Source organism: Camelus dromedarius, chromosome 3 (genome assembly GCF_036321535.1).
Source record: "Camelus dromedarius isolate mCamDro1 chromosome 3, mCamDro1.pat, whole genome shotgun sequence".
NCBI classification, from domain to species: domain Eukaryota; kingdom Metazoa; phylum Chordata; class Mammalia; order Artiodactyla; family Camelidae; genus Camelus; species Camelus dromedarius.
Genome location: NC_087438.1, coordinates 47,742,697 through 47,769,315, shown reverse-complemented (window position 1 = coordinate 47,769,315; position 26,619 = coordinate 47,742,697). Strand labels below are relative to the sequence as shown.

The window sequence follows — 26,619 nt, the reverse complement described above, 5'->3', positions numbered from 1 at the left end:
TCCCTCCTCTGCTTGCAGCTATTCAACTTGCAATTGTCTTAAATTTATACCATTTACTGTCCTAAACATTTGCAAATATATTCCTTGTACTGATGTGCATTTCCTACTCATCTTCAAGACCTAGGTCAGGTATCATCACCTATAAGACACCTTTCTTTTCTGGTTAGATGCCCCTCCCATGTTCCAGAATATCTTCCACATGTCTCTCTCCAGGTGAAATGCAGCATACATTGTGCTTTAAGTGATGGGCTCTCGAGCCAATGAATGAGGGTTTGACCACAATTTTTTTTTTTTTATGTGGTCAAACCCTTTCATTTAACTGTCTCAGGTTATAGGGCCCAAGACTGAAAAAAGAGTTGGTAAAATGGCCCTATTGATGTCAAAATGACACATTGAAATAATTTTGACTCTTAATGTGTTAGCAAGTGTGAGTCTATTTTTTAATTTTAGAAGCTAGGTTGACTTTATGAGTTGACTCTAAAAATATGTTATTAATGTTGCAAATAACTTTCTTACAAAGGAGCAATACAAAATATAAAGTGGCATATGACACCAAAGACACGAACAACAAAAGAAAAAATAGGCAAATTGAATGTCATCAAAATGAGTAACTTTTGTGTATCAGAGGACACTATCAACAAAGTGAAGAGGCAGCTCATGGAATGACAGAAAATATTTGTAAATCACATTTCTGAGATGGGATTAATATTCAAAATATATAAAGAATTCCTACAACTGAACAACAAAAAACCAAACTGATTTAAAAAATGGCCAAAGGACCTGAGTAGATATTTCTCTAGAGAAAATGGCTAATAAGCACATGAAAAGATGCTCAACATCAGGAATCATTAGGGAAATGGAAGTAAAACCACTTTGTATCCATTACAATGGCTCTTATATATAAAAATCAAAATAAAATAACAAGGATTGGTGAGGATATGGAGAAATTGGAGCCCTTATGCACTGCTGGTGGGAATGTAAAATGGAACAGCTGTGTGGAAAATGGTATGGTAGTTCCTCTAAAAATTAAAAACAGAATTACCATGTGACCTAGCATTTCCACTTCTGGGTATATACCTAATGAACTGAAAACATGGACTCAAAGAGATGTTTGTATAACCATGTTAATAGTGGCATTATTTTCAATAGCCAAAATGTGGAAACAACACAAGTGACCATTAGTGGATGAATGAATAAATAAAATGTGTTATACACGTACAGTAGAATATTATTCAGCCTTCAAAAGAATGGAAATTCTGACATATGTTACAACATGGATGAATCTTGAAGACGTTATACTATGTGAAATACACCAGTCACAAAAAGACAAGTGCTGTTTGAGTCCACTTCTATGAAGTATCTAGATTCTAATTCATGGAGACAGAAAGCAGAGTGATGGTTGCCAGGGGCTGAAGGAGGGGAGAAACGTGGAGTTATTGTTTAATGTTTATGGAGTTTTAGTTTGGGAAGATGAGAAAGTTCTAGAGATGGATGGTGGTGATGGTTACATAACAATGTAAACGTACTTAATGTGACTGAATTGTACATTTAAAAATGATTAAAATGGTAAGTTTTATGTTATATATATTTTACCACACTAAAAATTATTAAAATTTTAATGTGTATTTTTGTATACACATGCATTTATATAATCCGACTTGAAATTAGTTCCATTTTTTGCCAAGAATCTTGATCTTATTTTGAAATTCTATGAAAATATTTCAAAACATACACAAAAATAGAGAGAATAACATATGGTGAACCCCCTAGTTCCTTAAAGTAACACCAACTTTAACACCTCGATTTATAATAAAACAATTTTGTGGATAATTAGTCCATTGCCCCAATTGTTGAGTACCATTTGCATGTATTGTCCTTACTCCAGTGATTTCAAAAGCTGACTATACATTTTTCATACTTCTGAACTATTTATAGAGATATGGGTATCCCAAGCAAAGCCTTAGAAAACCTGCTGCATCACAGGCTCTGCAAAAAGGAGCAGCATTGCGTAGACCAGAAGTTGGAAACTGTTTCTGTAAAGAGCCAGATAGTAAATATTTTAGGCTTTGTGGGTCACATTATACTTGTTGAGTATTCCTTTTTTCTTCTTAAATATCCCTATGTACGAAGATTTCTTAGCATGTTGAGTCAAACAAAAAAGTGCTATTTTCAGATTTGCCCAATGGCTGTAATTTGCTGACCCCCAATTGAACTTTGAGTCCCTACTGATGACAAACTCCAGCAGAGTGGCAGATGTGGGCATCCAGTCATGATCAGCCTATCTTTAGGGTGGCCGGCAACCTCTGTCTGGGCCTAACGCAAACTGATAGATTTCAAGTCTGATTATATAAATGGGTGCATACAAAAATACCCACTTAATGAAAAAATAATTCCTTACTGTGGTAAAATTTTATTGTAGTACTTCATGTAAGTGGAATCCAATAGGCCTTTCGGGTCTATTTCCTGGAACTCTGAGAAGGAAGCACTTAGAAGTGAGCAACCCCAGGAGAAACAGAGAATAGGTCGTAAGTGAGAGACACCTCTCACAGTCTCAGTTCCAATGCCAGTATATACATACGAGGAACCCCTCTTTTCTTGAGGAAACTTAAGTGATATGTTTCTTGTAACCAGAAGAATCTAAATTACTTTCATCTCCCGCAAATGTAAATTGGTGCAAACACTTTGGTAGAGTGTCTGGTAATATACAGTGAAGTTGAATATGGGCATATCAATGACCCAGCAAGTCTATTTTACCTAGAAAAATCTTTGTGCATTTGTACCAGAAGATATATGTACAAGAATGTTCACAGTGTGTAGCATGTGTTTGTAGTGCACTGTATTAACCTGGTCAAATCCTAGCTGTGCCACTTACATAGCTGTGTGACCTCAGACAAGTTATTTATTTCTCTGTGCCCCCTTTTCATCATCAGTAGGAGGGAAAAATTATTTAATCCGCACAAGGTTGTCATCCCTATTAAATAATTTATGTAAAATGCAGGGCACATAGAAAATGTAAGTCTTAGCTGTTGTTACAACTCATTGTAGCAGCACTGGTCATAATAGCAAAAAAGTGAAAACAACCCAAATCTCCATCAACAGAGGATAGGTAAATAAACTGGTGTATTCATATTATGGAATACTATATAGCACAGGAGTGAAAAGAATGAACTAGAGGTATATATATCAATAGATATAAAACTTAGAAACAATGTTAACAGAAAAAGGCAGACACAGAAGGACACAGGTAGCATGGCCTCCATGTTATGAAATAAAGAAGATTAAACCTATTATGTAGAGACATATACATACATAGGTAGCAAACATAAAAAGAAAAGCAAGATAATGGAAAACAAAACTCAGGATAGTGGACAGGGAGGTGGGATTGGGAAGTATCTCTAGTAACATTTGTAAAGTTTTTAAAGTTTATAAATTGAGTGGTAGGTTCCTGGGTAGTCTTCTTATATACATAAGTGTAGAACAATACATTCCAATGAACCAAATTTGAAGATAGATTAAAAATTGATGCAGTTGCTATGGAAAACAGTATGGAGATTTTTTTAAAAACTAAAAATAGAGTTACTATATGATCCGGCAATCCCACGCCTGGGCATGTATCTGGAGAAAACTCTAATTTGAAAAGATACATGCACCCAATATTCATAGTGGCACTATTTACAGTAAATAGCCAAGACATGGAAGTAACTGAAGTGTCCATTCACAGATGAGTGGATAAAGAAGATTACTTAGCCATAAAAAAGAATAAAATAATGCCATTTGCAGCAACATGGGAGGACCTAGAGATTATTATACTAAGCAAACTCAGACAGAGACAAATATTATATGATATCACTTATATGTGGAATCTTAAAAAAAACAGTATAAATGAACTTATTTACAAAACAGAAACAGACTCACAGACAACAAACATGGTTACCAAAGAGGAAGGGTGGGGTAGGGATAACTTGAGAGTAGGGGATTAACCGATGCACACAATTATACATATTAAAATTAAAAGGAAATGTAAAGATAAAAATTACATGGATATGAACTGAGCTTATTGAAATTCAGGAAATAAGAATTAAAATAAAAAGGAAATAGTTAACATGTTCTAAAGGGACTTCATTAAGGAACCAAGTGGTTGAATATAGTTTACTCTAGAAAATACTTTTTTGATGAAAATTTAATCAGTGCGGGTATACGTTTGATTAATATGTTTGTCTTCATAAATTCAAAGTCACTGTGACCTGGGGGTGAAAATAGCTGGATTAAATCATCTTGTATATAGTTAACAAAACCTTAACACTACAATAAGTACTGAATTTATATAATGAGATTTATACATTCATAGGAATAATAAAGAGGTCTGGGTTGAGAGTTGGGAGGGAAGCAGGTGTCAGGAAAACCCAAGTAGTAGTCAAATTGTTAGAAGGTGAAACAACAAGAGTAATTCTTCTCTAGAGATAAGAGAAATAGGGAAAAAACCAGAAAATATTAAGTTACAGAAAAGAAGAATGAACTCAATATTGAAGTGATCATTTGGGTAGTAAGTTTGATTTACTTCCCCCGAGATTTAATTAAGCTGGTACATGGAGCGTAGGAGTTGACATATCTGTGGACAGCCTCACTTCCAAAAGCCACTGCGTACTTGGCTAGTTTCCCGGGCAGCAGAAGATACACTGCCTTCTGGATGTCTTCAGGGGTGAGGGTACGACGATTCCTTAAATACATTATGTTGTAGGCTTCTGTGGAAATGCGCTCAAAGATGTTGTTGATCATGTTGTTTATGACGTCCAAGGTGCGGGATGATATGCTCCTGTGGGGAACCACTTCCTTTAGGACCCTGTTTATGTAGAGTGAATAATTCCTAAGGCCAGATTCAGTGATGGACTGCGATTTCTTTCTGGAGATTGGGTTTTGATATCCTCTGGAGCACTTGTTCTTTTTGGCGACAGGTCTGGCCATTGTAGATGTTGTTCTCCTTGTCAGTTACAAGTAGAGGGGAGAAGGGCCTAAGAGTAGGGGGAGCTCTCATACTTATACTGGTATGTCACAATCAGACTTCTGGGTCTTCTCTCTGATTGGAGGTTACTCTTCCTATGTCATAATCACCTAGTAATAGCACTGATTTGTTGTTAAGAGAAAATCTTGTCCTTGGCCAACCTAAAACTCTCTTAAAAAGATAGTGTTGCAGGATTGAGGTAGACTTCATGGCAGAAGAGTACTCATTTTTTTGTCCTTTATTTTTTAGCAATTTGTGGGCATAATATACAATATTTTCAGAATTGGCAAACCTCATCAACTTGGGAGGTTGGCTGCAGGAAAGTAGAGGGAAAAAATGCCATAAACCTTTATGGGGGGAAATCTCTATTCATAAAAGTATTTATAAATTCATTTTATAAGCAAATGAACAATTAAATAAACCATTAAAAATCTCAAAATGATTTTATATTAAAAATAACTATGTATAGCTAATTTGCTTTTAAAAATTGTGACTGTTATTTAAAAAATGAATTCTCACTATTTTGGACCCCAGCTCCTTAGGAGCAACTGTATACAATTGGAGAGTTTTTGTTTAATTAACCCAAAGTGTTTGTAGGGTCATTCTTGATTATGTGTCATGTTTATAGTCATGCTTTAAAAAAAAAAACAACTCCATTCGCCTTCTTAATCAAATTCATTCCTAGGTAAAATAAAAAAGAAATAAAATAGCTATAAAAATTGCAACTCACAAGCATTTCCATAATTCACAGTTGCTGTAACTATTAAGGCTACCACGAAAGGTCCTTCACTATGAACTACTTCACAGATACGGTAGACTGGATTATGTGTAATTTCTGGAATACTGTCTATAAGCCCTTTCCTTTTTCTCCCAATTAGCCCAGTAAATTTGAAATAAGGCAAGAAGAGTAATGTTATTACAGGGACAACTTTGAACAAGCTCTAATTTCTGAAGACAATAGGCATCATAAATGTCTGTGCTTTGTTGCTGATAACACACAGATCCTTTCTCATCACACTGAGAGTGGAGGCTGCTGCTTCCACGTATGCTCTGGGGTGATGGGTCTTTAGTCAGCTCTTGCTATATCACTTTCAGATTTCTCTACATATAATTACTTAGCTTAATTATAGCATAGCTCTATTTGCTATCATTTAGAAGCAGCTATCAGGTGGAGAATGTTCATTCCCTAGTCCTCATGTATCTGTTAAGTAACTTTCACTAACGTAACTTTCCTGGCCTCTCTCTTCTCACTTACCCCTCTCTGGGATAGTCCTCCCTGGGATCGAAGGTAGGGAGACAATGGGCACGCCTGTTTTAGCCTCTTCTGGACTCTTGTTGGGATTTTACTCTGGGCAGCTCTTCTGCTGGGGCTGGGTCACTTTTGCCAGCTGCCAGAAATTGAGTAGGTCTTTCTGCTTAATTTGGAGGTACTGTACATTAGGAAGCCTGTTTTTGCCCCACACCTAACAGCTGTTCTCCAAACAGTTTGTCAGTAATGAAGCTGACATTTTGATTCCCATATTTCTGATCCCTATGACTCTCTCAATTGGTTCTGTGCTTGGGTGGGGAGAAGGAATGGTGCAATATATTATAGTAGTAAAAGAAAAAGACTTTAAAGCCAAAAGAGTCTACTATATGCTAAAATACTGATTGATCAAAAAGTTCAGAAAATGAGGAATACTGATTCTGTAAAATTTCTAGCTACTTTAGAGTTAACCTGAATTCCTTTTTAAAATTTAATGAATCATTCTAAAATATGTATGAGTTTACCACTGATATGCTGGTTTTTCTTTTCCTTCTCCCTTCCTCCTACTCCGGGCAGTCTGGAACAAGGGACAGACATTTTTTTAGCATAATGACCTTTAGGAAATGCCTGTTGGATTGTAAATCTGGGCAATGCAGTGAGTCTGATTATTTTGTATCTACCATACTTTGAGAATGGATACCATGGAGGCCTCTATCCTCATTCCCCTTCTCCTCTGCCCTCACCCTCAAGGTCCTAGCCTTAGAATGATGCCTGATATCCTTAAGCAGGAGACGCAACAGAGTGAAAGAACTGATGCCCAGTGTACCAGAGTTTCAGGGTCTCCAAGCCGTCCAAGTGTAGCTGGAGCCGAAGTTAAGAACAGTTTCATGAATTTTTTTCCAGGCTCCTTTTCTGTGTATGCTTGATCACACTATATCTATTTGGGTTGTGGGTTGTCTGGTATCCTTTCTTCCATGATTGAGTATGTATAGTACAGGGGTTACAACTGTTTATTCTTTCAATTATGATTGAGGGTCTTGTCATGACTAAATGTCATCATCAATACTCTGAGTGATGATTCCACAATAACTGTGGCAGAAGTGACATCAGTTCAAAGCAGAAAACATGCTCTGACAAGTGTGTGTACCCAGGGAACATTTTTACAGCCACTGTTTTAGTTTCCTATTGCTGCTGTAAAAAGCCACCACAAATTTATTGACTTAAAACAACATAGATTTATTATCTTACAATTCTAGTAGTCAGAAGTCCAAATGGGTTTCACTGGGTTAAATTCAATGTGTCCACAGGGCTGTATTCCTTCTGGAGGCTCTAGAGGAGAACCTGTTTTCTTGCCTTTTCTAGCTTCTAGAGAGTGCCTGCATTCCTTGGCTTTTCCTCCATCTTTAAAGCAAGTAGTGGATAGTCAAGTCTCTCTCACACTGCATTGCTCAGACACTGAGCCTCCTGCCTCCCTCTTTCACTTATGAGTACCCTTATGATTACATTGGGCCCACCTGGATAATCTCCACATATCAAAATAATTAATCACATCTGCAGGTTCCATTTTTGCCATGTAAGGTAACATTCACACCTTTGGGGGTTTGGGATATGGACATCTTTGAGGGACATTATTCTTCCCACCACAGCCACTATGAATGGAATGAGATTGTCAGGGAAGATCTGGGTCACCAATGGTATAGAAGTTGGAGATGAACAATACTGTCCCTAGTAGATGACTAGAAATATATTCTAAAAATACTTTCTATATATGGACTAACTTTCTTATAATTTGCTTATTTCTAAAAATGAAGACTTGCCTTGGATTTTTACTTTCTATGTTATGTCTCTACATTATGGTTCCAAAAATATGCTAAATAAAATCAATTTTATTATTGGAAGGCCAGAGGATGATAGTAGAGGAGAGAGATCTTTCTTTACTCCTCCTCATTCTCAAATTCCCTTCTCTCTCTCTCTTCTCTCCTGCCTGCTCTCTCACAGGTATTTACCGAATGCCACCCATGTGCCAGGCACTGCATAGATTACATTGTGGGACACAGAGATGAAGAAGATACAATTCCAACTCTCAGGGAACTCAGTTTATTGAGGTAGGCAGGCAGGGAAGTAATGGATCACTGTGAACAGGGACCTAAAGGCTATGACAGGGCATCCACTGGGCATAGCAAGAAGACAAGGTGGTTCCTAGATCACTCAGCCTGCCAGAGCAGGCTTCTAGGAGGAAGTGATGTCTTAGTGGATATAGAAGTTATTCAGGGTGGTGGTAGGAGTAGAGGAGACATGGGTGTGTAAATAAAATACCTCCAGGAAAGATGTGTGTTTTTTGTTTTTGCTAAGAATGGAAGACCTATGGTCTGCAAGAGCCTGAGCTTGATTGCCCTTTCTTGTCTGGTGGTATTCAGTTGTGGGAGAATGTGTAGTCTCCAGAAAGAGGCAAAGGAAGCCTGTTTGCCTGGGGACAATTCAGGTCTGGTTAAGGCTGTGGTTCTCAAACTTGGATGTACATTGAAATCACCTAGGGGGATTAAATAAACAAACAAGCCAACAGCACCAGGGCGACATCCCAGACTAACAATCAGGTTCTGCAGGGGAAAGGCTCAGGCATTTTTCTTTTAACTTCTTTTAATGTGCAGCTACGTTGAGAGTCACTGATTGAGCTAAGACAGAGCAAAGTATTTGAAGGTGTTGGAGAGTTCTTTGTAGACACTGGAATAGGAGTTGTAAGGGAAAGAGTTAAGAGGCAGGGTGAAGTAAGAAGAAGAGTTAGGAGGAGGAGGGAGGAGTGATAAGGTGAATAGATGAGAGGACCAGTGATGGGAAAAGTGGCTCCTGAGGGTGACACATGTTCTCTGGCCATGGGATCCCAGGTTCAGAGACATGAATAGATGCAGACTTTGATGTAAACTTATTTTTGTGCATTTAAATGAGGCTAAATTTGCCAAAAAGCTCTTTCAGTGCTCAGCGAGGAACAGATCAGGGAGAACTGAGGAGGGTGGAACCAGGCTGTGGCCCACTTTGCTGTGGACTCTTACCTGTTTCATATTTTATGTTTGAGGGAGGAGTAAAACAAACAAAAAATCTAACTTTCCATGTCCCCTTTTCCTGATTTGTTGACAATTCTCTGGCCTAGGCCATTTCTTTTGACTTTACTCCACCTTCTTTTGCTGGATTTCTGAGGCTGACACTCCCAACCTCACCAGTACAAAGCTCTCTCCCTGCCATTGCAGATTCACCTGTGTCCTGCTTTGGCTAATCTGAAAGCTGGGTCATAATTCTTAGGTGACCTGAGAGAGGATAATTAGATTAGCTTTGTGCAGAGTAAGAACGTAATAAAGGAATTAGCCTTGAAAGTAAGTAGAAGGTTGTCAATTCCTGATGAAGTTCCTGATAAGTATGATGTTCTTTAGCAGAAAGCAGAAAAATGTACTAGGATAACAGAGAGAAGAAAAATTTTAATTTTGTTTTCAATTTTGGTTTATACATCATAATAAAACATCAAGTAACTAAAAAGTAACTAAATCCCTCCTGAATCAATAGATTATCATTGTAAAATGGATTTTCCTCTAACTGTAAAAAGAGTCTCTTGCTAAGCACATAGAATAGGAATAAAAGCTGCCGAAGGTCACCTGGCTGGGAAGTTGTGGAGGCAGGAGAAAAATGGAGGCCATTTAGATACCAAACTGGAACTCTTAATCATTAGACATACTGCCTCATTAACTGGTCAAGATGTGAGGACATTCCAAGCAGGAAGAAAGGAATGACTAACAACATGGAGGCACAGAATCACAAGATATGTTCAAGAACAAGAGAAAGCCATTTTGCTTGAGTAGAGAGATTATGTTTGAGAGATGGAAAGTTATGGTGGTTTTAGTTTATGAAATGTTTAAAATAGTAATCTAAGGGTTAAAATTGTTCTATTAGTATTTGTGAGTCACTGAGAATTTGAAGCATGTGACTGGCTCAAAGTGATATTTTGAGAAAAATGATTTGGTGCCAGGAACAGGAACTAACAAAAGAAGAAATAAGATTACAGAGTCCAGCAATGTTATTGGTGGCCCAAGAGTGGGACCATGGAGGTCTAAACTGGATATAGTGAGAATGGGAACAATGAACTGTCTTTGAAAGAATTGGTAAGATTTGATGATTAATTTACTGTTTGGGGCAAAGGAGAAGGAAGAGTCTAATATGATGCTAACCTTTACTGAGCACTATGTGTCTAGACACTACTCTAAGTACTTCCCAGGTATTAACTCAATTAATGTTCACAACAATCCTGCGGTATAGGTACTACCATTATCAGCATCTTCTTTACACAGGTGAGGGAACTAAGACACAGAACAGTTATATAACTTGCTTTAGTTCACAGAGCTGGTTAGTAGCAGAGCTGGGATTCAAACTCAAGCACCTGGCTGCAGGCACCATGCTCTTTACCCTCAGACTTCCTGCTTTTCATGTAGCCCCTTGTGTGTATGGCGCTCTGCATGCTGCAAGTGTTTGACCATTGCATCTTATTTCATTTTCACAAGAGTCCAGGGAAGTAAGTGGGAACGTAGTGCTTTCCATCTCAGCTATAAATTTGGCTGTTGCCAGTAAGTAAGTGGAAGAACCAAGACTTAAACCCTTATCTTCCAACTCTGTCTCCAGTGTTCTGGCCAAAGCCTCATGCTCTAGAGATTACTGGGGTTGGGGGAGGGAAATTCATTAACCAAGATAGCACAGGTGGAGCAATGGAAAGGATGTGATTTTAGAATTTAGAGTGAAAAATCTTATTTTAAGCACCTTCAGGAAGTTGCTTTTCTTACTTTCCATTCAATTGAGTCCCTAAGGCTATGATATATATAAAGGAGGAATCATTCCTTTCTTCGACAAGGAAGAAAATTCTGACAACCATCATATAGCTTTACATTCTAGGCAGGTCAGAGAGGGGGGAAAAAACACCTTTACCTAGAGGGAAAGGATGATTGATTCTAAATTGGGAAAAAGGATTTAAGGAAGGGAGCCTATACTCAGAGAATCCTAATAAGGTTTAAATCCACATCTCTCCTTTAATTGTCCTGTGGTGCCCTTTTAAGCTTGTTAACGCTTAAACAAACAAGAAAGACAGATATTTTAACATCACAAAATTAGAAGCTGATAACCATAATAAGAAAATTATGTTCATTTCAAAACAGCTAAACTAAAAATCAGGAGCTATCTTGCTTTAAGTACATAAATTTTTTTCTCATTCTAAAAGATATATAAAGTCTTGCTCTGGTTACACTCAAACAAAAAAATACTCAGTGTTTTTAAATTTAACAAAATCCAAATACCTAAATCTAGTGTCTCTCCAGGGCCCAATAAAAGGAGACAAGTCTTTCAGTAACTCAGACCGAAGACATTCATACTAAAGGCCAATTTCCAATGTTCTTGTTGCTGAGTTTTATTTTAGGACCAGCCTCCAATGTAGTACAGTCCTTCTTTAATCTCTTTGAGCAAGGTTATGTCACTGCAGATCTCTTAAAGGAATGATTGAATTAGTGAAGCTAGCTTGCTCTGGAGTATGCTAGAAGCTGCTATCTGAGGATATGATCTCTCCATTCTAGTGTTTCCTGAAATTATAATACATGATTAACACCTGCAGAAGACTTCCTACTTTCCAAAGTATTAGGAGTTTATTAAAGAATACTACTGTAGGAAGATAGTAGAACTCACCTCCTCACCAGCACATCAAAATTACAACTACTTACAGAGTAACTATTGGTGAGAATGACCAGAACCTACAAGAAAAGACCTCCTACAATTAAAGAAATAAAGAAGGAACTGCAAGATGGGTAGAGGAATGGAGTCATAGTAAAGTCAAGACCCATGCCTCATGGTAGGTGACCCACAAATGAGAGAATAATTACATTTTCAGAGGTTCCCCCCAGGGAGCAAGTAGTCTGAGCCCCACTTGGGCTCCCCAGTCCTGTGACAGGAAGATGAGTCCCTAGAACATTTGGCTTGGAAGGCCAGCAGGGCTTACTTTCAGGAGAGCCAGAGGGCTGTGGGAAATAGAGACTCCCCTTTAAGGGCTAGAGTCCCACCCACCAGTAGGCCACCACCAGCTCTGAGACACCTTGGATGAGACACAGCAGTCCTAGGATCCGGCCCCACTCACCAGTGGGCTGACACAAACTTCCGAACACCCCAGACCCGTAGCCAGCTGTGTCAGGAACCAGCCCCACCCACCATCAGTCTGACACCAACTCTGGGAATCCTCAGCCCTGTGGCTAGGGACCCCAGGACTGGTTCTGACTGCCAGTGGGCTGGTATTCGCCTGAGAACCTGGCTTTATCCAATAGTGGGTGGGTACCGGCCCTAGGATTTCCAGGACACCAGCCTCTTCCACCAGTGGGCAGACACCAGCCTCATATCATTGAAGCCCCATAGCCTGCCTTGCCAGGACCTAGCCAACACACAAGCAAGCTAGCACCAGCCCTGGGACTCCTCCTGGGCTCTGGCCTTGCCCTCCAGCAGGCCAACTCCAGCTCTAGGTCACCTTGGGCTCCTCTGCCAGTGGCCCCAGGATCCAGCCCCACCTACCAGCAGGCTGACACCAGCTTCAGGAGCCCCAGGGCCCTTCAGCCAGAGTCCCTAGGACCCAGCTTTGCCTACCAGTGAGCTAAATACTATTCTAAGTACTTCCCAGGTATTAACTCAATTAGTGTTCACATTAGCTCTGGAGGCCCCTGGGCCTTGGCCCCATCCTCTAGTAGGCCACTACCAGCTCTGAGATACCTTGGACTCCCTAGTCAGCCTCCCTGGGACCTAGCTCCACTCACCAGTAGGCCAGCACCAGCTTTGGTACATCCTGGAAACTGCAACCAGGTGTGTCAGGAACTGGCCTCACTCACCAGCAGGTCAATACTAGATCTGCGAACTCTGTCCCACCCCTACCCCCCAACACACACACACCCCAGAACTACCTCTGCCCACCAGTCAGCCAGAACTAGCCCTGGTACCTGCTGAGTTTCCACAGCCAGCTGTGTCATGACCCAGCCAGCTGTGTCATGACATAAGCAGTGGCTGGCAGCCTCTGCACAAGGCATGGCCTGGTAACCAGCCAGACCAGGGGCCAGCCACACCTACTAGACCACCCACAGTGGTCAATCTGTCACAACCTGTCACAACAGAAGGATCCACGCAGCCCATATAGGGAGCACCCCTGGAGCATATAGTTCTAGTGACCAGAGGAAAGTGCACTGCTGGGATGCATAGGATATCTCTTATGAAAGGTCACTTCTCCAAAGTTGGGAAATGTAACCAACCTATCAGATACACAGAAATAAAAACAGCAAATTAGGCAAAGTGAGGTGACAGAGGAACATGATCCAAATGAAAGAACAAGATAAATCCCCAGAAGAAGAACTAAGTGAAGTGGTGATAGGCAATCTATCTAAGAAAGAGTTCAAGGTAATGATTATTAAGATGATCAAAAAACTTGGGAAAAGAATGGATGAACAGGGTGAGAAGTTGGAAGTTTTAACAAAAATTTAGAAAATATAGGGGAGCAATAGGTATAGCTCAGTGGTAGAGTACATGCTTAGCATGCAAGAAGTCCTGGGTTCAATCCTCAGTACCTCCATTTAAAAATAAATTAATGAAATAAAATAGAAATCTTAAAAAAAAAAAAGACCATATGAAAAATTTAGAAAATATAAAGACAAACCAAGCAGAGATTTAAAAAGACAATGAAATGAAAAATACATTAAAAGGAATCAATTGTAGATTAAATGATACAGAGGAATGGATCAGCAAGTTTGAAAACAGGGCAGTGGAAAACACTGAAGCTGAACAGAAAAGAGTTCAGCACCACCAAACCAGCTTTACAAAAAATGTTAAAGGGAACTATCTTAGTGAAAAAGAGAACACCACAACCAGAAACATAAAAATTATGAAAGGAAAAAGCTCATTGGTAAAGGCAAATGTACAGTAAAAGTAATAAGTCAACCACATACCAAGCTAGTAGGAAGGTAAAGACAAAAGAAGTAAATTCATCTATATCCACAATAAGCAGTTAAGAGATATACAAAACAAACAGCTAAAATATGATATCAAAAACAGTAATCATGAGGGAAGGGGTGAAAAAAGGAAGGATATTAAAAAGTGTGTTTGATAATAAAAGATAAGCAACTTGAAATAATTATTTATAATTATTATATATATGGCTATATATAAACTCATGGTAGCCAAACCCCAAAAATCTGTAATAGATCTACACACAAAAATGAGAAAGGAATCCAAACATAATACTGAAGATAGTCATCAAATCACAAGGGAACAAACGAGGAAGAAAGGAATGAAAAACTACAAGAACAACCCAAAAAGCAATTAACAAAATGTCAATACGTACATATCAATAATTAAATGTAAATGGACTAAATGCTTCAATCAAAAGACATAGAGTGGCTGAATGGATATAAAAACAAGACTCATTTATGTGCTTCCTACAAGAGAATCACTTCAGATCTAAAGACACATACAGACTGAAAGTGAGGAGATGAGAAAAGGTACACCATGTAAATGGAAATAAAAAGAAAGCTGGGGTAACAATATTTATATCAGATAAAATAGGCTTTAAAACAAAGACTGTAGAAAGAGACAAAGACATTACATAATGATGAAGCGATCAATCCAAGAAGAAGATATAACACTTATAAATATATATACACCAACACAGGAAGAACCTAAGTACATAAAGCAAATATTAATAGATATAAAGGGAGAAATTGACAGTAACCATAAAACTGTAGTAGGGGACTTCAACACCCTACTCACATAATGGACAGATCATCCAGACAGAAATCAATAAGGAAACACTGGCCTTAAGTGACACATTAGACCAGATGAACTTAATGGATATAGGTATATGTAACATTCCATCCCAAAGCAGCAGAATACACATTCTTTTCAAGGGTACATGGGACATCCTCCAGGATGATCACATGCTAAGCCACAAAAGAAGCCTTGGTGAATTTTAAAAAATTGAAATCATATCAAGCACCTTTTCTGACCACCATGCTTTGATACTAGATATTAGTTATAATAAGAAATCTGCAAAAACCACGAACACATATAGGCTAAATAATATGCTACTAAACAGCCAATGGATCACTAAAGAAATCAAAGAAGAAATGAAAAAAAAAAAGTCTGGAGACAAATGAAAACAATAACACAACAATCCAAAATCTATGGGACACAGCAAAAGCAGTTCTAAGAGGTAAGTTTATAACAATACTGGTCTACCTCAAAAAACGAGAAAAATCTCAAATACACAACCTAACAATACACCCAAAGGAACTAGAAAAAGAACAAACCCCAAAGTTATTAGAAGAAAAGAAATCATAAAGATCAGAGCAGAAATAAATGAAATATAGACTGGAAAAAAAAAATAGAAAAGATCAGTGAAACTGAAAGTTGGTTCTGTGAAAAGATAAACAAAATTGATTAACCTGTAGCCAGACTCATCCAGAAAAACGAGACAGGGCCCAAATCAATAAAACAGAAATGAAAAAGGAGAAGTTAACATCAACAGCACAAAAATATGAAGGATCATAATTGATTATGACAAAAATTATTCACCAATAAAATGGACAATCTAGAAGAAATGAACAGATTCCCTGAAATGTACAGTTTCCCAAAACTGAACCAGGAAGAAATTGAAAATAGGAACAGACTAATTACTAGTAATGAAATTGAATCATGGTCATGTGAATGGTATCTGTATGTATATTGGTGGGGGAAAAAATGAGAACAATTAGGCTATAACTTGAAATGTAATCCTGCGTAGAATTTTCCACCATAGGGGACATATTGAGAAGTACATTTATACATATTTTTTACTTTTAAAATTTTGTGTTTAATTTAAGATACATATGAAAAAAATGTTGCCAGCATATAAAGCCATAATTTCTCAGGTTTTATTACTTAAGACCAGTATAAGCAAAAAAACAGGGGTGATTTACTTATAGACAATGTAAAGACAAATATTAAGTAATGAAAATAAGTATTAACTAATGAATATGAACAGGTGTTAGGAGGATGTAACAAAATCTTGACCATGATATGTGAGTGACCAGCATTTAGGAAATGGGTCCCTGCCTGGCCTGAGGACTGGAGCTCAGGCCTGGAGTGAGTGCTGGTTTGTGCCATTTTTTTGTTGCATCAGTGCTCACTCACCTTCTAGGACCCTAGGAATCATTTTGTGACTTTAGTTACTCCAGATCGGAGTGTTCAAGAATGTAATAAAGTTGAATCTGATTCAGACAGCCAGGACCCTGACATGTCAGTTCTCTTCCTTAAATGTTTGTAGCCATAAATACTCAGAATTAGTGGGCTCTGTGCCCTGTGATCTTTTTCTGGGTGAAAGTCAAGGGCTCTTATCAACAAGCTTTCTTTGGAAGAGGCAGGAAACAATCCATTTTTCTTTGATGTTGCTGAGGTTTCCATGACCCCTATATTATTGCAGTGGTTTTCTTAACTTAGAGTTGAAAGTTTTTCAAGGACTGTTTATCAAGTACTACTTATGTGCCAGGCATAGTGCTGACCAGAGACAGAGAAATGACCGAGTCTTGCCCTTGAAGACCTATGGGAAACCTTTTTAAAGAGATCTCCAGATGCTGGTCAGGGAGATGGACTGGATTTAAGAAGCTGATTCAGGACAGGTAAACCCAGAAAATAACAAAGACCTCTAAGAAAATCTCTATATATTATACTATGATAAAGAAGGAATTGGGTTGGAGAAAACACAGAATCATAGCTGCATATAGATGGATGCATCCTTGAAAGCTTAGGTATCCAAGTTTGCTCTTAAACCACTAGTAAAAGACAGAGGCCATCCTTATTATGTCAATATCTTCAGAGATGGGGTTTCCACATTTTCCTCACAATACTTATACCCAGGATATTTTCTAATGTCTATCCTAAATCCTCCCTATTGAAAGTTAAGCCCATCCACTCTTAGAGAACAGTTGTCTGCTATTTCTTTTAATATTGTGAATGATTGGAAAGAACTTTTTAGTCTGCCCTCCTCATCTCCAAATCTGTATTCTAGTCCAAATTCTAATATTTTCAGCATCGCTGTTTATGAATTCTATCATCTTGTTTATTCCTTCTCGTATTTTCTAACCTCCCAAATAATTACACATCACCTTCTGTGTTTCTTTCTAACTGTATAATTTCTTTTCGTTTATTGTCCCTTCTCTCATTGTTCAAATTTATAAGGTCTTTTTTCCACCTGTCTTGCATTTTTTACTTCTCAAATTTTCCTTCCACAAATCCTAAATTTTAATTTTATTTAAAGTCTAATCCATGTACCTTTCAGTTGGATTTAATTTTCATTTTCAGGCAATCAGTATTGTCCCTTTTGTATGTATGTACCTGGGCAAGGTAAGGGAGCCCACTGGCTTAAATTGTGCTTTGCTGGGTCCTGAGGGCTGGAGTCACACTCCAGTGTGTGAAAATCCAAGGGAGAAAATTATTCCTCTACTACACTGAGGGATGTAGTTTCGAGGAACTGGATCTTTAGGGGCATATAAATGCTGTTGCTAGCAGGGAAGGAGCAGATGGAAAATAAATATACTCGAGGGCTCTGAGGCTATTACTGATGCTGGAGGCAGGTAGTCAGGCAACAGGAAGTAAATACAGCAAAACAGTAGGGAAAAGATATTTACCTTTGGTCCCTTGAGCAACGCAAGTCAGGAGCTAGGGAAAGATTGTCTCAGGGCTTCTGTATGGGGCAGCCTTAACAGGTGGCTTGTAGAGGTTTCTAGCTATATAGCATTTGATCTGAGCAGCTGCATTTTGCAGACCTGAAAATAGCCTGAAAATGAGTTTTCTCAGTCCCAAGAGTTGCATAAAGCAGAGCTAGTGAGAGAGACAACAGCTGGACATCAATGATATTTGAACAGCTCTTTACAAAGTACTTTCCATGCCCATTGTTGGAAGGGAACTTTGTAACAACCCTGTGAGAGGTGAAGGGCAGATATCACTAATACCCTGTTGTGTAGATGAAGGAGCCAATGCTCGAGGAACTTAAATAAATCACCCTAAGTCATGTACTTAGTTTTAGTGTTATCCCATGCTTCCCAGGGCATAAGAGACTGAGGGTACAATTGGATTCTAATAACAGTTTATAAGCAGTATTACTCTTTACTCACCAAATTTTAGGAATTTCAGATGTCCTAAAATTCAATAACAACAACAACGACAATAGTAATTATCATAAAAACACAGCTACCATTGTTTAAGCATTTACCGCATGTTATTTAAAAGTCACAGCAAACCTAACATGTAAGAGTGATGTTACTATCCCTATTTAGCAGATGAAAAAAATGAGGTCCAGAGACGTTTAGTACTTTGTCCAAGATAGCACAGCTAGTAAGTGACTGATATAAGATTATAACTGAAGTATATATAATTCCAAGTCACGTATTTCCATCAGGAAAGATTCAGGGGCTAATTTAAGGAGTCCTCAGGGATGTCCTCTTGTGCTCTTAAGCACAATCCTGCTGGGTACAACAGTAGTTTTTCCTTTCTCAGGTAGTGGCCCCATGGGGCTGCTCTGACTCTTGCCCTTGGTAGATGTGATTCTCTGTCCATGGTATCTCTGGCTGTTTCATCCCTGACACCATTACTGTTCCTTGTTACATTGTGCTCTGGCACTCCAGTGAAGGAGGGGCCCAGTATGAACTATTTCCCAAGCAGCATGGCCTGGTGCTCTGGTTTCTTATAGAGATTTCAACAGTAAAGCCCTTTATCTCTCTTCTGGAGAACTTGGGCATGAACCCAGAGAAGCAGGGCCAAAGGGCTCACTAGTATGCCCTTTGCTCTGCCCATAATTGCTCTTCTTTTTCAACAGTTACTTCTCATCTTTACACAAATCACATTATCTCTCAAATCTCCCATCTCTTAGCAGCACACTCTTTTGTTTTTCATTCAGTTAGAGCCCAGTGGGCCAGTCGCACATGGCCAAGTGTGTCAGACCTCTTATAATTAATACACCCCTAGACCCTTAAACTTGAAGACCCATTACTCTTATTATTATGACCATTGCTTGTTATTTATGTATTCAATTCTCTTCTGTTAAATTGTGTTTGTGTTATTTTTTCGATAACTTGTCTTTGCAGTCATATATACAGTGGATTGCTTGATATGTAGTTTATTACATGAATAAATAAATGAGTGTAGATAAACAAAACCAAGTAGTTTTTAGTTTTTGCTGATTTTAGACTAGATTCCTATCAGAATCCTTAAATCAGCTCATCTTATTTATGCCTCAGGGTATTTGTACTTGTTCCTTTATCCCAAAGTGTTCTTCTCTAGAGTTTTGCATGGCTTCCTCCCTCCCTTTGTTCAAATCCAATGTAACCTCCTCAGAGAGGCCTTCCTTCCCTGACAACTCCATCTAAAATATTGCCCCTTGAAGCTCTCTGTCCCCTTATTCTGATTTAGTTTTTCCTCAATAGAATTATTTTATGTTGGCTTATTGTCTATTTTACCCACTCAGTTACATGAAGGTTGAGACCTTTGCTTTGTTCCCTGCTATATCTCTACAGCTTTGAATAGCCACCGGCAGATAGGAGCTCAATAAATATTTGTGGAATGGGTGAATTAAAGAGAGAAAGACTCCCCAAAAGGGGTGTGTGCCCATATGCAGAGGCTTCCTTTTTTTTTTTTTTTAACATTTTTTATTGATTTATAATCATTTTACAATGTTGTGTCAAATTCCATTGTTCAGCACAATTTTTCAGTCATTCATGGACATATACACACTCATTGTCACATTTTTTTCTCTGTGAGTATCATAACATTTTGTGTATATTTCCCTGCGATATACAGTGTAATCTTGTTTATCTATTCTACAATTTTGAAATCCCAGTCTATCCCTTCCCACCCTCCACCCCCCTGGTAACCACAAGTCTGTATTCTCTGTCTGTGAGTCTATTTCTGTCCTGTATTTACACTTTGTTTTTGTTTGTTTGTTTGTTTTTGTTTTTGTTTTTTAGATTCCACATATGAGCGATCTCATATGGTATTTTTCTTTCTCTTTCTGGCTTACTTCACTTAGAATGACATTCTCCAGGAGCATCCATGTTGCTGCAAATGGCATTATGTTGTCGGTTTTTATGGCTGAGTAGTACTCCATTGTATAAATATACCACATCTTCTTTATCCAGTCACCTGTTGATGGACATTTAGGCTGTTTCCATGTTTTGGCTATTGTAAATAGTGCTGCTATGAACATTGGGGTGCAGGTGTCATCCTGAAGTAGATTTCCTTCTGGATACAAGCCCAGGAGTGGGATTTCTGGGTCATATGGTAAGTCTATTCCTAGTCTTTTGAGGAATCTCCACACTGTTTTCCATAGTGGCTGCACCAAACTGCATTCCCACCAGCAGTGTAGGAGGGTTCCCCTTTCTCCACAGCCTTTCCAGCATTTGTCATTTGTGGATTTTTGAATGACGGCCATTCTGACTGCTGTGAGGTGATACCTCATTGTAGTTCTGATTTGCATTTCGCAGAGGCTTCCTAAGTCTTCGTTAGGTACTACTCTAGTGAAGACATTCAAAGTTCAACAGTCTGGTAACATCTAAAATGTTGACTCCTCAAATAAGTTAATTGTTTATTGATCTCTTCTTGTTTCTTCTTGAAAATGTGCACCTAGATCTATAAAACTCTTAGTTCAGAGTCCATTATTTCTTGGTGTTTACAGCTGGGCAGCTTCATGATGAATGACAACTTGTATTAAAACCTGGTTTATCTGCCATCAAAAGGAAAAAGTAGACTTTCATGTAATGTAAATTTGTTTCTAAATATCCTTATACTAAAAACCCCTATATTGCTGGCATTAAAATATTTAACAATTTTTTGAACTTTGCTTCTCACCATGATGAAGTAATAATATTTAGATTTACCCTCTTGCTTGAAGTAAGTGAAAAGCAGGACAAAATATCTGAAACAATGGTTCTTAAGATACTGGACACCAAATAATGAAAAACAGTAAAAAACAAACAATGTGAGTCCTACAGTTGCCCCAACTTACTGTCTTGAGGCAGTTTCTAGGCTCTGGTGTAGGGAGGGGAACTTAGGGCAGAGGTCAGCAGTCTCCACAAGTTTAAGGGGCTAAAGCCGGAAGTTCAGGTAGGCAAAATGGTCAAGAGTTCACAGGACAGAGTACCAGAGAGGAGACAGATGCACACAGAAAGAATTTCAGAGATCTGCAAAGGATCCCCTTGAGTAACTTGACCACATCCCAGAACAAATGTCAACAACATGGTAAATATATAGCATCCAGTAGAAAGTTACCAGCAAAGAAACAGGGACATTCAATCCATAGTAAGATTAAAAAGTTTATTAAGAGAACCTTAACAAAAAAAGAGACAAATTATACAATTAGTATACAGAGACACTAAAACAGCAGTAACAATCACTGTATATTAAAGAAACTAAAGGAGAGATTGAACATATTAAGTACAGACACAAAAGATACAAAAAAGACCCAAATTGAAACTCTGGAGATGAAAAACATAAGGTTTGTTAATGGCAGATTAGGTTCCACAGAAGAAAAGATAGTGAACTTGAAGGTATAATAATAGAAATTATCCCAATACAGAAAAAAGAAAAAATAGACAAATTTACAGTTATAATTGGAGGTTGCAGCAGTCATCTCTTAAAAATTGTTAGAATAAGTAGACTAAAATTCAGTAAAAATATAGAAGACTTGAATAGCACTTTGATAAACTTGACCTGGTATTTATAGAACACTCCACTCAATAACAGCAAAATACACATTCTTTTCAAGAACACACAAAACATTTACCCCGGCAGACCATATTTTGGACTGTATAACAAATCTCTATATATTTAAAATAATTCAAGTCACATAAAGTATGTTCTCTGACCACAGGTGATTTAAATTAGAAATCAACAGAATTATATCTGTAAAATCCCCAAACTTCTTGAAAATAAACATAATTTTAATTAACCTATGGGTCCAAGAAAAAATTTTTTTAATTAGAAAATGTTTTGAATAGAAGAAAATGAAATATATCAATATTCATGGGGTGCAGCTTAGAAAATATAATGGAAAATTTATAGCACTAAATAGTATAGGAGAAAGGTCTCAAATCTATGACCTTAGTTTTTACCTTAAGAAACTTGTAAAAGAAGAGCAAAGGAAATCCAAATAGACAGACTAAGGAAACAGTAACGATCAGATTGCAATTCAAGGACAAAGAAAACAGAAAAACAATAAAGAAAAATTAATGAAACCAAAACTTGAAGTCACTGAGATTCCTAACCCTTTAGCCAGATTGATCAGGATTGAGAGAGGTGACATCACTACAGGTTGTAGAAACAGTACAAGATTAACAAGAGAATACTACGAACAGCTTTTTGCCAAAAAAGTCAACAACTTAGATTTAAATGGACAACTTTCTTGAAAGACATTACCAAAATTTACTCAAGAAGAAATAATAACCTAAAAATTTCTCTAGCTATTAAATTTGAGTTTGTAGTAAATACCTCCCACAAAGACAAATCCAGTCTCAGATAAATTCACTAGTAAATTCTACCAAACATTTAAGAAAGAAACAGTATCAAAACAATATCAATTCTACACAAACTATTTATTTTTTTTAAGGACAAGGATAAGTTTAACAGTTATGCAGCAGTGGGCCACACAGATGAGAGGTGCCTGTGTGAGCCTACACAAACTCTTCTAGAAAATCGAAAAGTAGAGAATACTTTCCAACATATTGCATGAGGCCAGCATTACTCTGATACCAAAACCTGACAAAAACATTAGGAGAAAAAAAAAAAAAATCACAAACCTGTCTGGTTCTTCGCCAAAGTTCTATTTGTGATTTTTCAGGCCTGACCATAGGTAATAACAAAGGCTTTACCTAACAGGCATCATGGGAAAAAGCTGCCATCTCCACACTAGATTTGCGCTGCAGTCTCTAAAGGGAGTTGCAATCAAGGACTCAGGCTACCCTGACTGACCAAGCTCTTATGCATAGCTGCATTCCTAGCCCAGGTGTCTATATTTGGGGCCTCTTTATTGGCGGGCCTTGGTCAAGGCCTTCTTCACACATTTCTGCCAACTTACTGGGATTGGGGGAGGAAGAGGATGGATTTAAAGACATTTTTCTTCATTCCTACTTAATACTTAGTGCTTTTAGTGTGGGGCCACCTCAACAGTGAGACCGTTCCCCATCTGTGCTGTTACCTCAAAAGATGTGAAAAAAGCATTTGACAAGGTCCAATATCCATTCCTGATTTTTAAAAAGTCTCTTAGCACACTAGGAATAGAAGGGGAACTTTTTCAACCTAATTAAGGGCATTTATGAACAACATACAGTTAATATCATCCTTAAAGGCAAATGCTTTCTTCCTAAGATCAGGTACAAAACAAGGTTGTTATCATATTTATGTGCAACTCGATGTTCTAGTCAGTGCAATAAGGCAAGAAAAAGAAATTAAAAGTATCTAAATTAGAGAAGGAGATGTAAAATTGATCACAGATCATCTCTGTCTTATGGAAAATTTTATGGGCGCTGCAAAAAAGTTATTAGAACTAATACACGATTTTGCAAGTTTCCAGGATACAAGATCAACATACAAATAGAATTGTATTTTTATATACTAGCAACAGACAATGTGAAGTTGAATTTAAAAAGCAGTATCACTTACAATAACATCAAAAGTATGAACTATTTAGGGATAAATCTGACAAAAGATATTCAAGACAGGCAAGGCCTGTGTATTGAAAACTACAAAATATTGATGAGAGAGATTAAGAAGACCTAAACAAATGGAAAGATATACTGTCTCCATGGATTGGAAGACTCAATATTTTAAAGATTCCAACTCTCCTCGAGTTGATTCATAGACTCAATGCAATACCAATCTAAATTTCAGTAGGTTTTAGATAGAAATTGACAAGCTGGTTATAAAATTCATATGAAAATGCAGAGAGACTAGAATGGTCAAACAACTTTCAAAAGAACAACATTGGAAGATAATGTGACCTGACTTTAAGACTTACTATGCAGCTACACTAATCAAGTCAGTGTGGTACTATAATAAAAATGGACAGATAGATCAATGGAACAGAATAGGGGTCCAGAACTAGACCTATACATATAGATTCAACTGAGTTTTGACAAGGTAGCAAAGGCAATTCAGTGAAGAAAAGATATTCATTTCAACAAATGCTGTTATAATAGGATATGAAAGAAAAAATACCCTCACATCTTATACAAAAATTATACAATATACAAAAATTTTGTAGTACTTATAAAATGTTTGCTCAATTAATTGGATCAAAATGGACCACAGACACAAATGTAAAACCTAAAACTAAAAAAAAAGAGGGGGCTAGAAAAGATATAGGCAAAGATTTCTTAGCTACAACATCAAAAACATGATCCATAAAAGAACAAATTAAATCAGACTTCTTCAAAATTCAGAACTTCTTCTCTTCAAAATACAATGTTAAGAGAATGAAAACGCAAGCCACAGACTGGGAGAAAATATTTGTAATTCATATATATAATAAAGGATTTGTATCAGGAATATATAAAGAACTCTCCAAACTTATAATAAGAAACACTTAATAATAAGAGAACAACCCAATTAAAAACAGGCAAAGGATTTGGACAGATGTTTTGCCGAGAAAATCTATGTGGATGGCAAATAAGCACATAGTAATATGCCTAGTATCATTAGTTATTAGGGAAGTCCAAATTAAAAGTACATTGAGATACTATTACTTAATTTAAAATGACTGACTCTGCCATGTGGTGTGGATATGGAGCAACTGGAATTCTCATACACTGCTAGCAGAATTGTAAAATGGTATGACCACTTTGAAAGACAGTTTGGCAGTTTCTTAAAATGTTAAACATATGCCTACTGTATGATCATTCTAATACTAGGTATTTATACAAAAGAAGTGAGAGGATATGTCCTTACAAAGATTTATACACGAATATAAGACCTTTATTTTTAATAGCCCCAAATTGGAAATAACTTAAATATTTATTAATGGGTGAACAAATAAGTTGTGATATATTCATATAATAGAATTCTATTCAGCAACTTTAAAAGAATGAACTATTGATATGATGTATATGAACTTCAGAATAATTATGCCAAGTAAAAGAAGTCAAACAAAAAAGAGTACATAATGTATGATCCATTTATATAAAATTGTAGAAAATGCAAACTAATCTACAATGATAGGAAGCAGATCCGTAGTTGCTAAGAAATTGGTTGTGGGAGCAGAGAGATGCAAGAGGGAGGCAATCCAAAGAGGCGCAAGCAATCTTTCAGGGGTAATGAGCATCTTAATTGTGATGATGGTTTCACAGATGTTTACGTGTGTCAAAACTTACTACACAGCCTCAAAATGAACTCAGACGAATATAAATGATTCAGCCTATACCTTAGATTTGGTCTGCCCTTCAGGTTCTTCTGGCCTTTCTCTCTGCTGTTAGCTTTCACCACCTCCTGCCAACAGCATGTCCTCCTCTAATCTGAAACTTTATTTCATGCACTATTGGCCTTGAGTGTGTTGCTAAACTTTCTGCAGAATAAAGCTCACAGGCCATCTCAGCAGGCGCTTTCATTCTTTACTTCCCGGTACTAAGAAGCTCTCACTCACTCTACTTCCTTGGGCTGCATCCAGCCGTCTCTCCTTCATTTTCAAGATGAAACCCAGCTGGTGGGAATCTATCGCCTTTCAAAAGCTTGGCCAGTAAGCAATCTCTGTTTAGTAAACGATTGAATGAAAAAATTATTAAATAATTCTGCAACCTGATATATGCTAACTTCTTTTTTGTCCCTGTATTTGAGTGGCTGATCTTTCAAAGCTGTATTTTTAAAGAGTGCTGCTCTGCAGGATCTCACTGTTGCTTATCATGATGGGACATTAAAAACCAGGGCTTTAAGGTGTTAGTCACATTACACTGTAAGCATCTAAGTTGCAGAGATGAAAGAGCAGCCTTGTGACGGCTGTGAAAAAAATGGCACGAACCTGGTTTTGTTGTCAGCTCTAGGCATATGAAGGTTGGAATAATTTTTGTTTGCCAAGCAGAGAGCTAGGTATTTTCATATTACTTTTTCTTCTCTTCATCATCCTAAAAGTTTTAAGTTCTTTCTGGTGCCTCTTTTAATTATTTGGTTTGAATGCAGCAAGGCTTTCTCTGTAGGTTTGCTGACAGCTCTTCATTGAACTTTTCTGGGAACAAGCATGATAATGGCATATTTAGTGTCGGTCTAAGCCATTGATTTGGGTTTGTGATGTTTGCTGGAACATTGTGTCCTGAATAAAACA

The 26,619-nt window shown here is 37.6% G+C and overlaps 2 protein-coding genes and 1 pseudogene across 5 annotated transcripts in view; 2 read left to right on the top strand and 1 right to left on the bottom strand.

Annotated features, from left to right (window-relative positions):
• The window catches only part of ZNF366 (zinc finger protein 366), a 265,929-nt gene that overhangs the window by 24,500 nt on the left and 214,810 nt on the right, over nucleotides 1-26,619 (top strand). The window lies entirely within an intron of this gene.
• The window catches only part of LOC105084784 (large ribosomal subunit protein eL29-like), a 90,088-nt pseudogene that overhangs the window by 24,509 nt on the left and 38,960 nt on the right, over nucleotides 1-26,619 (top strand).
• LOC135319247 (histone H2B subacrosomal variant-like) lies at nucleotides 4,555-4,962 on the bottom strand. Its single transcript, XM_064478728.1, has one exon. It carries the CDS (start codon nucleotides 4,960-4,962, stop codon nucleotides 4,555-4,557), a length of 408 nt encoding a protein of 135 aa, XP_064334798.1.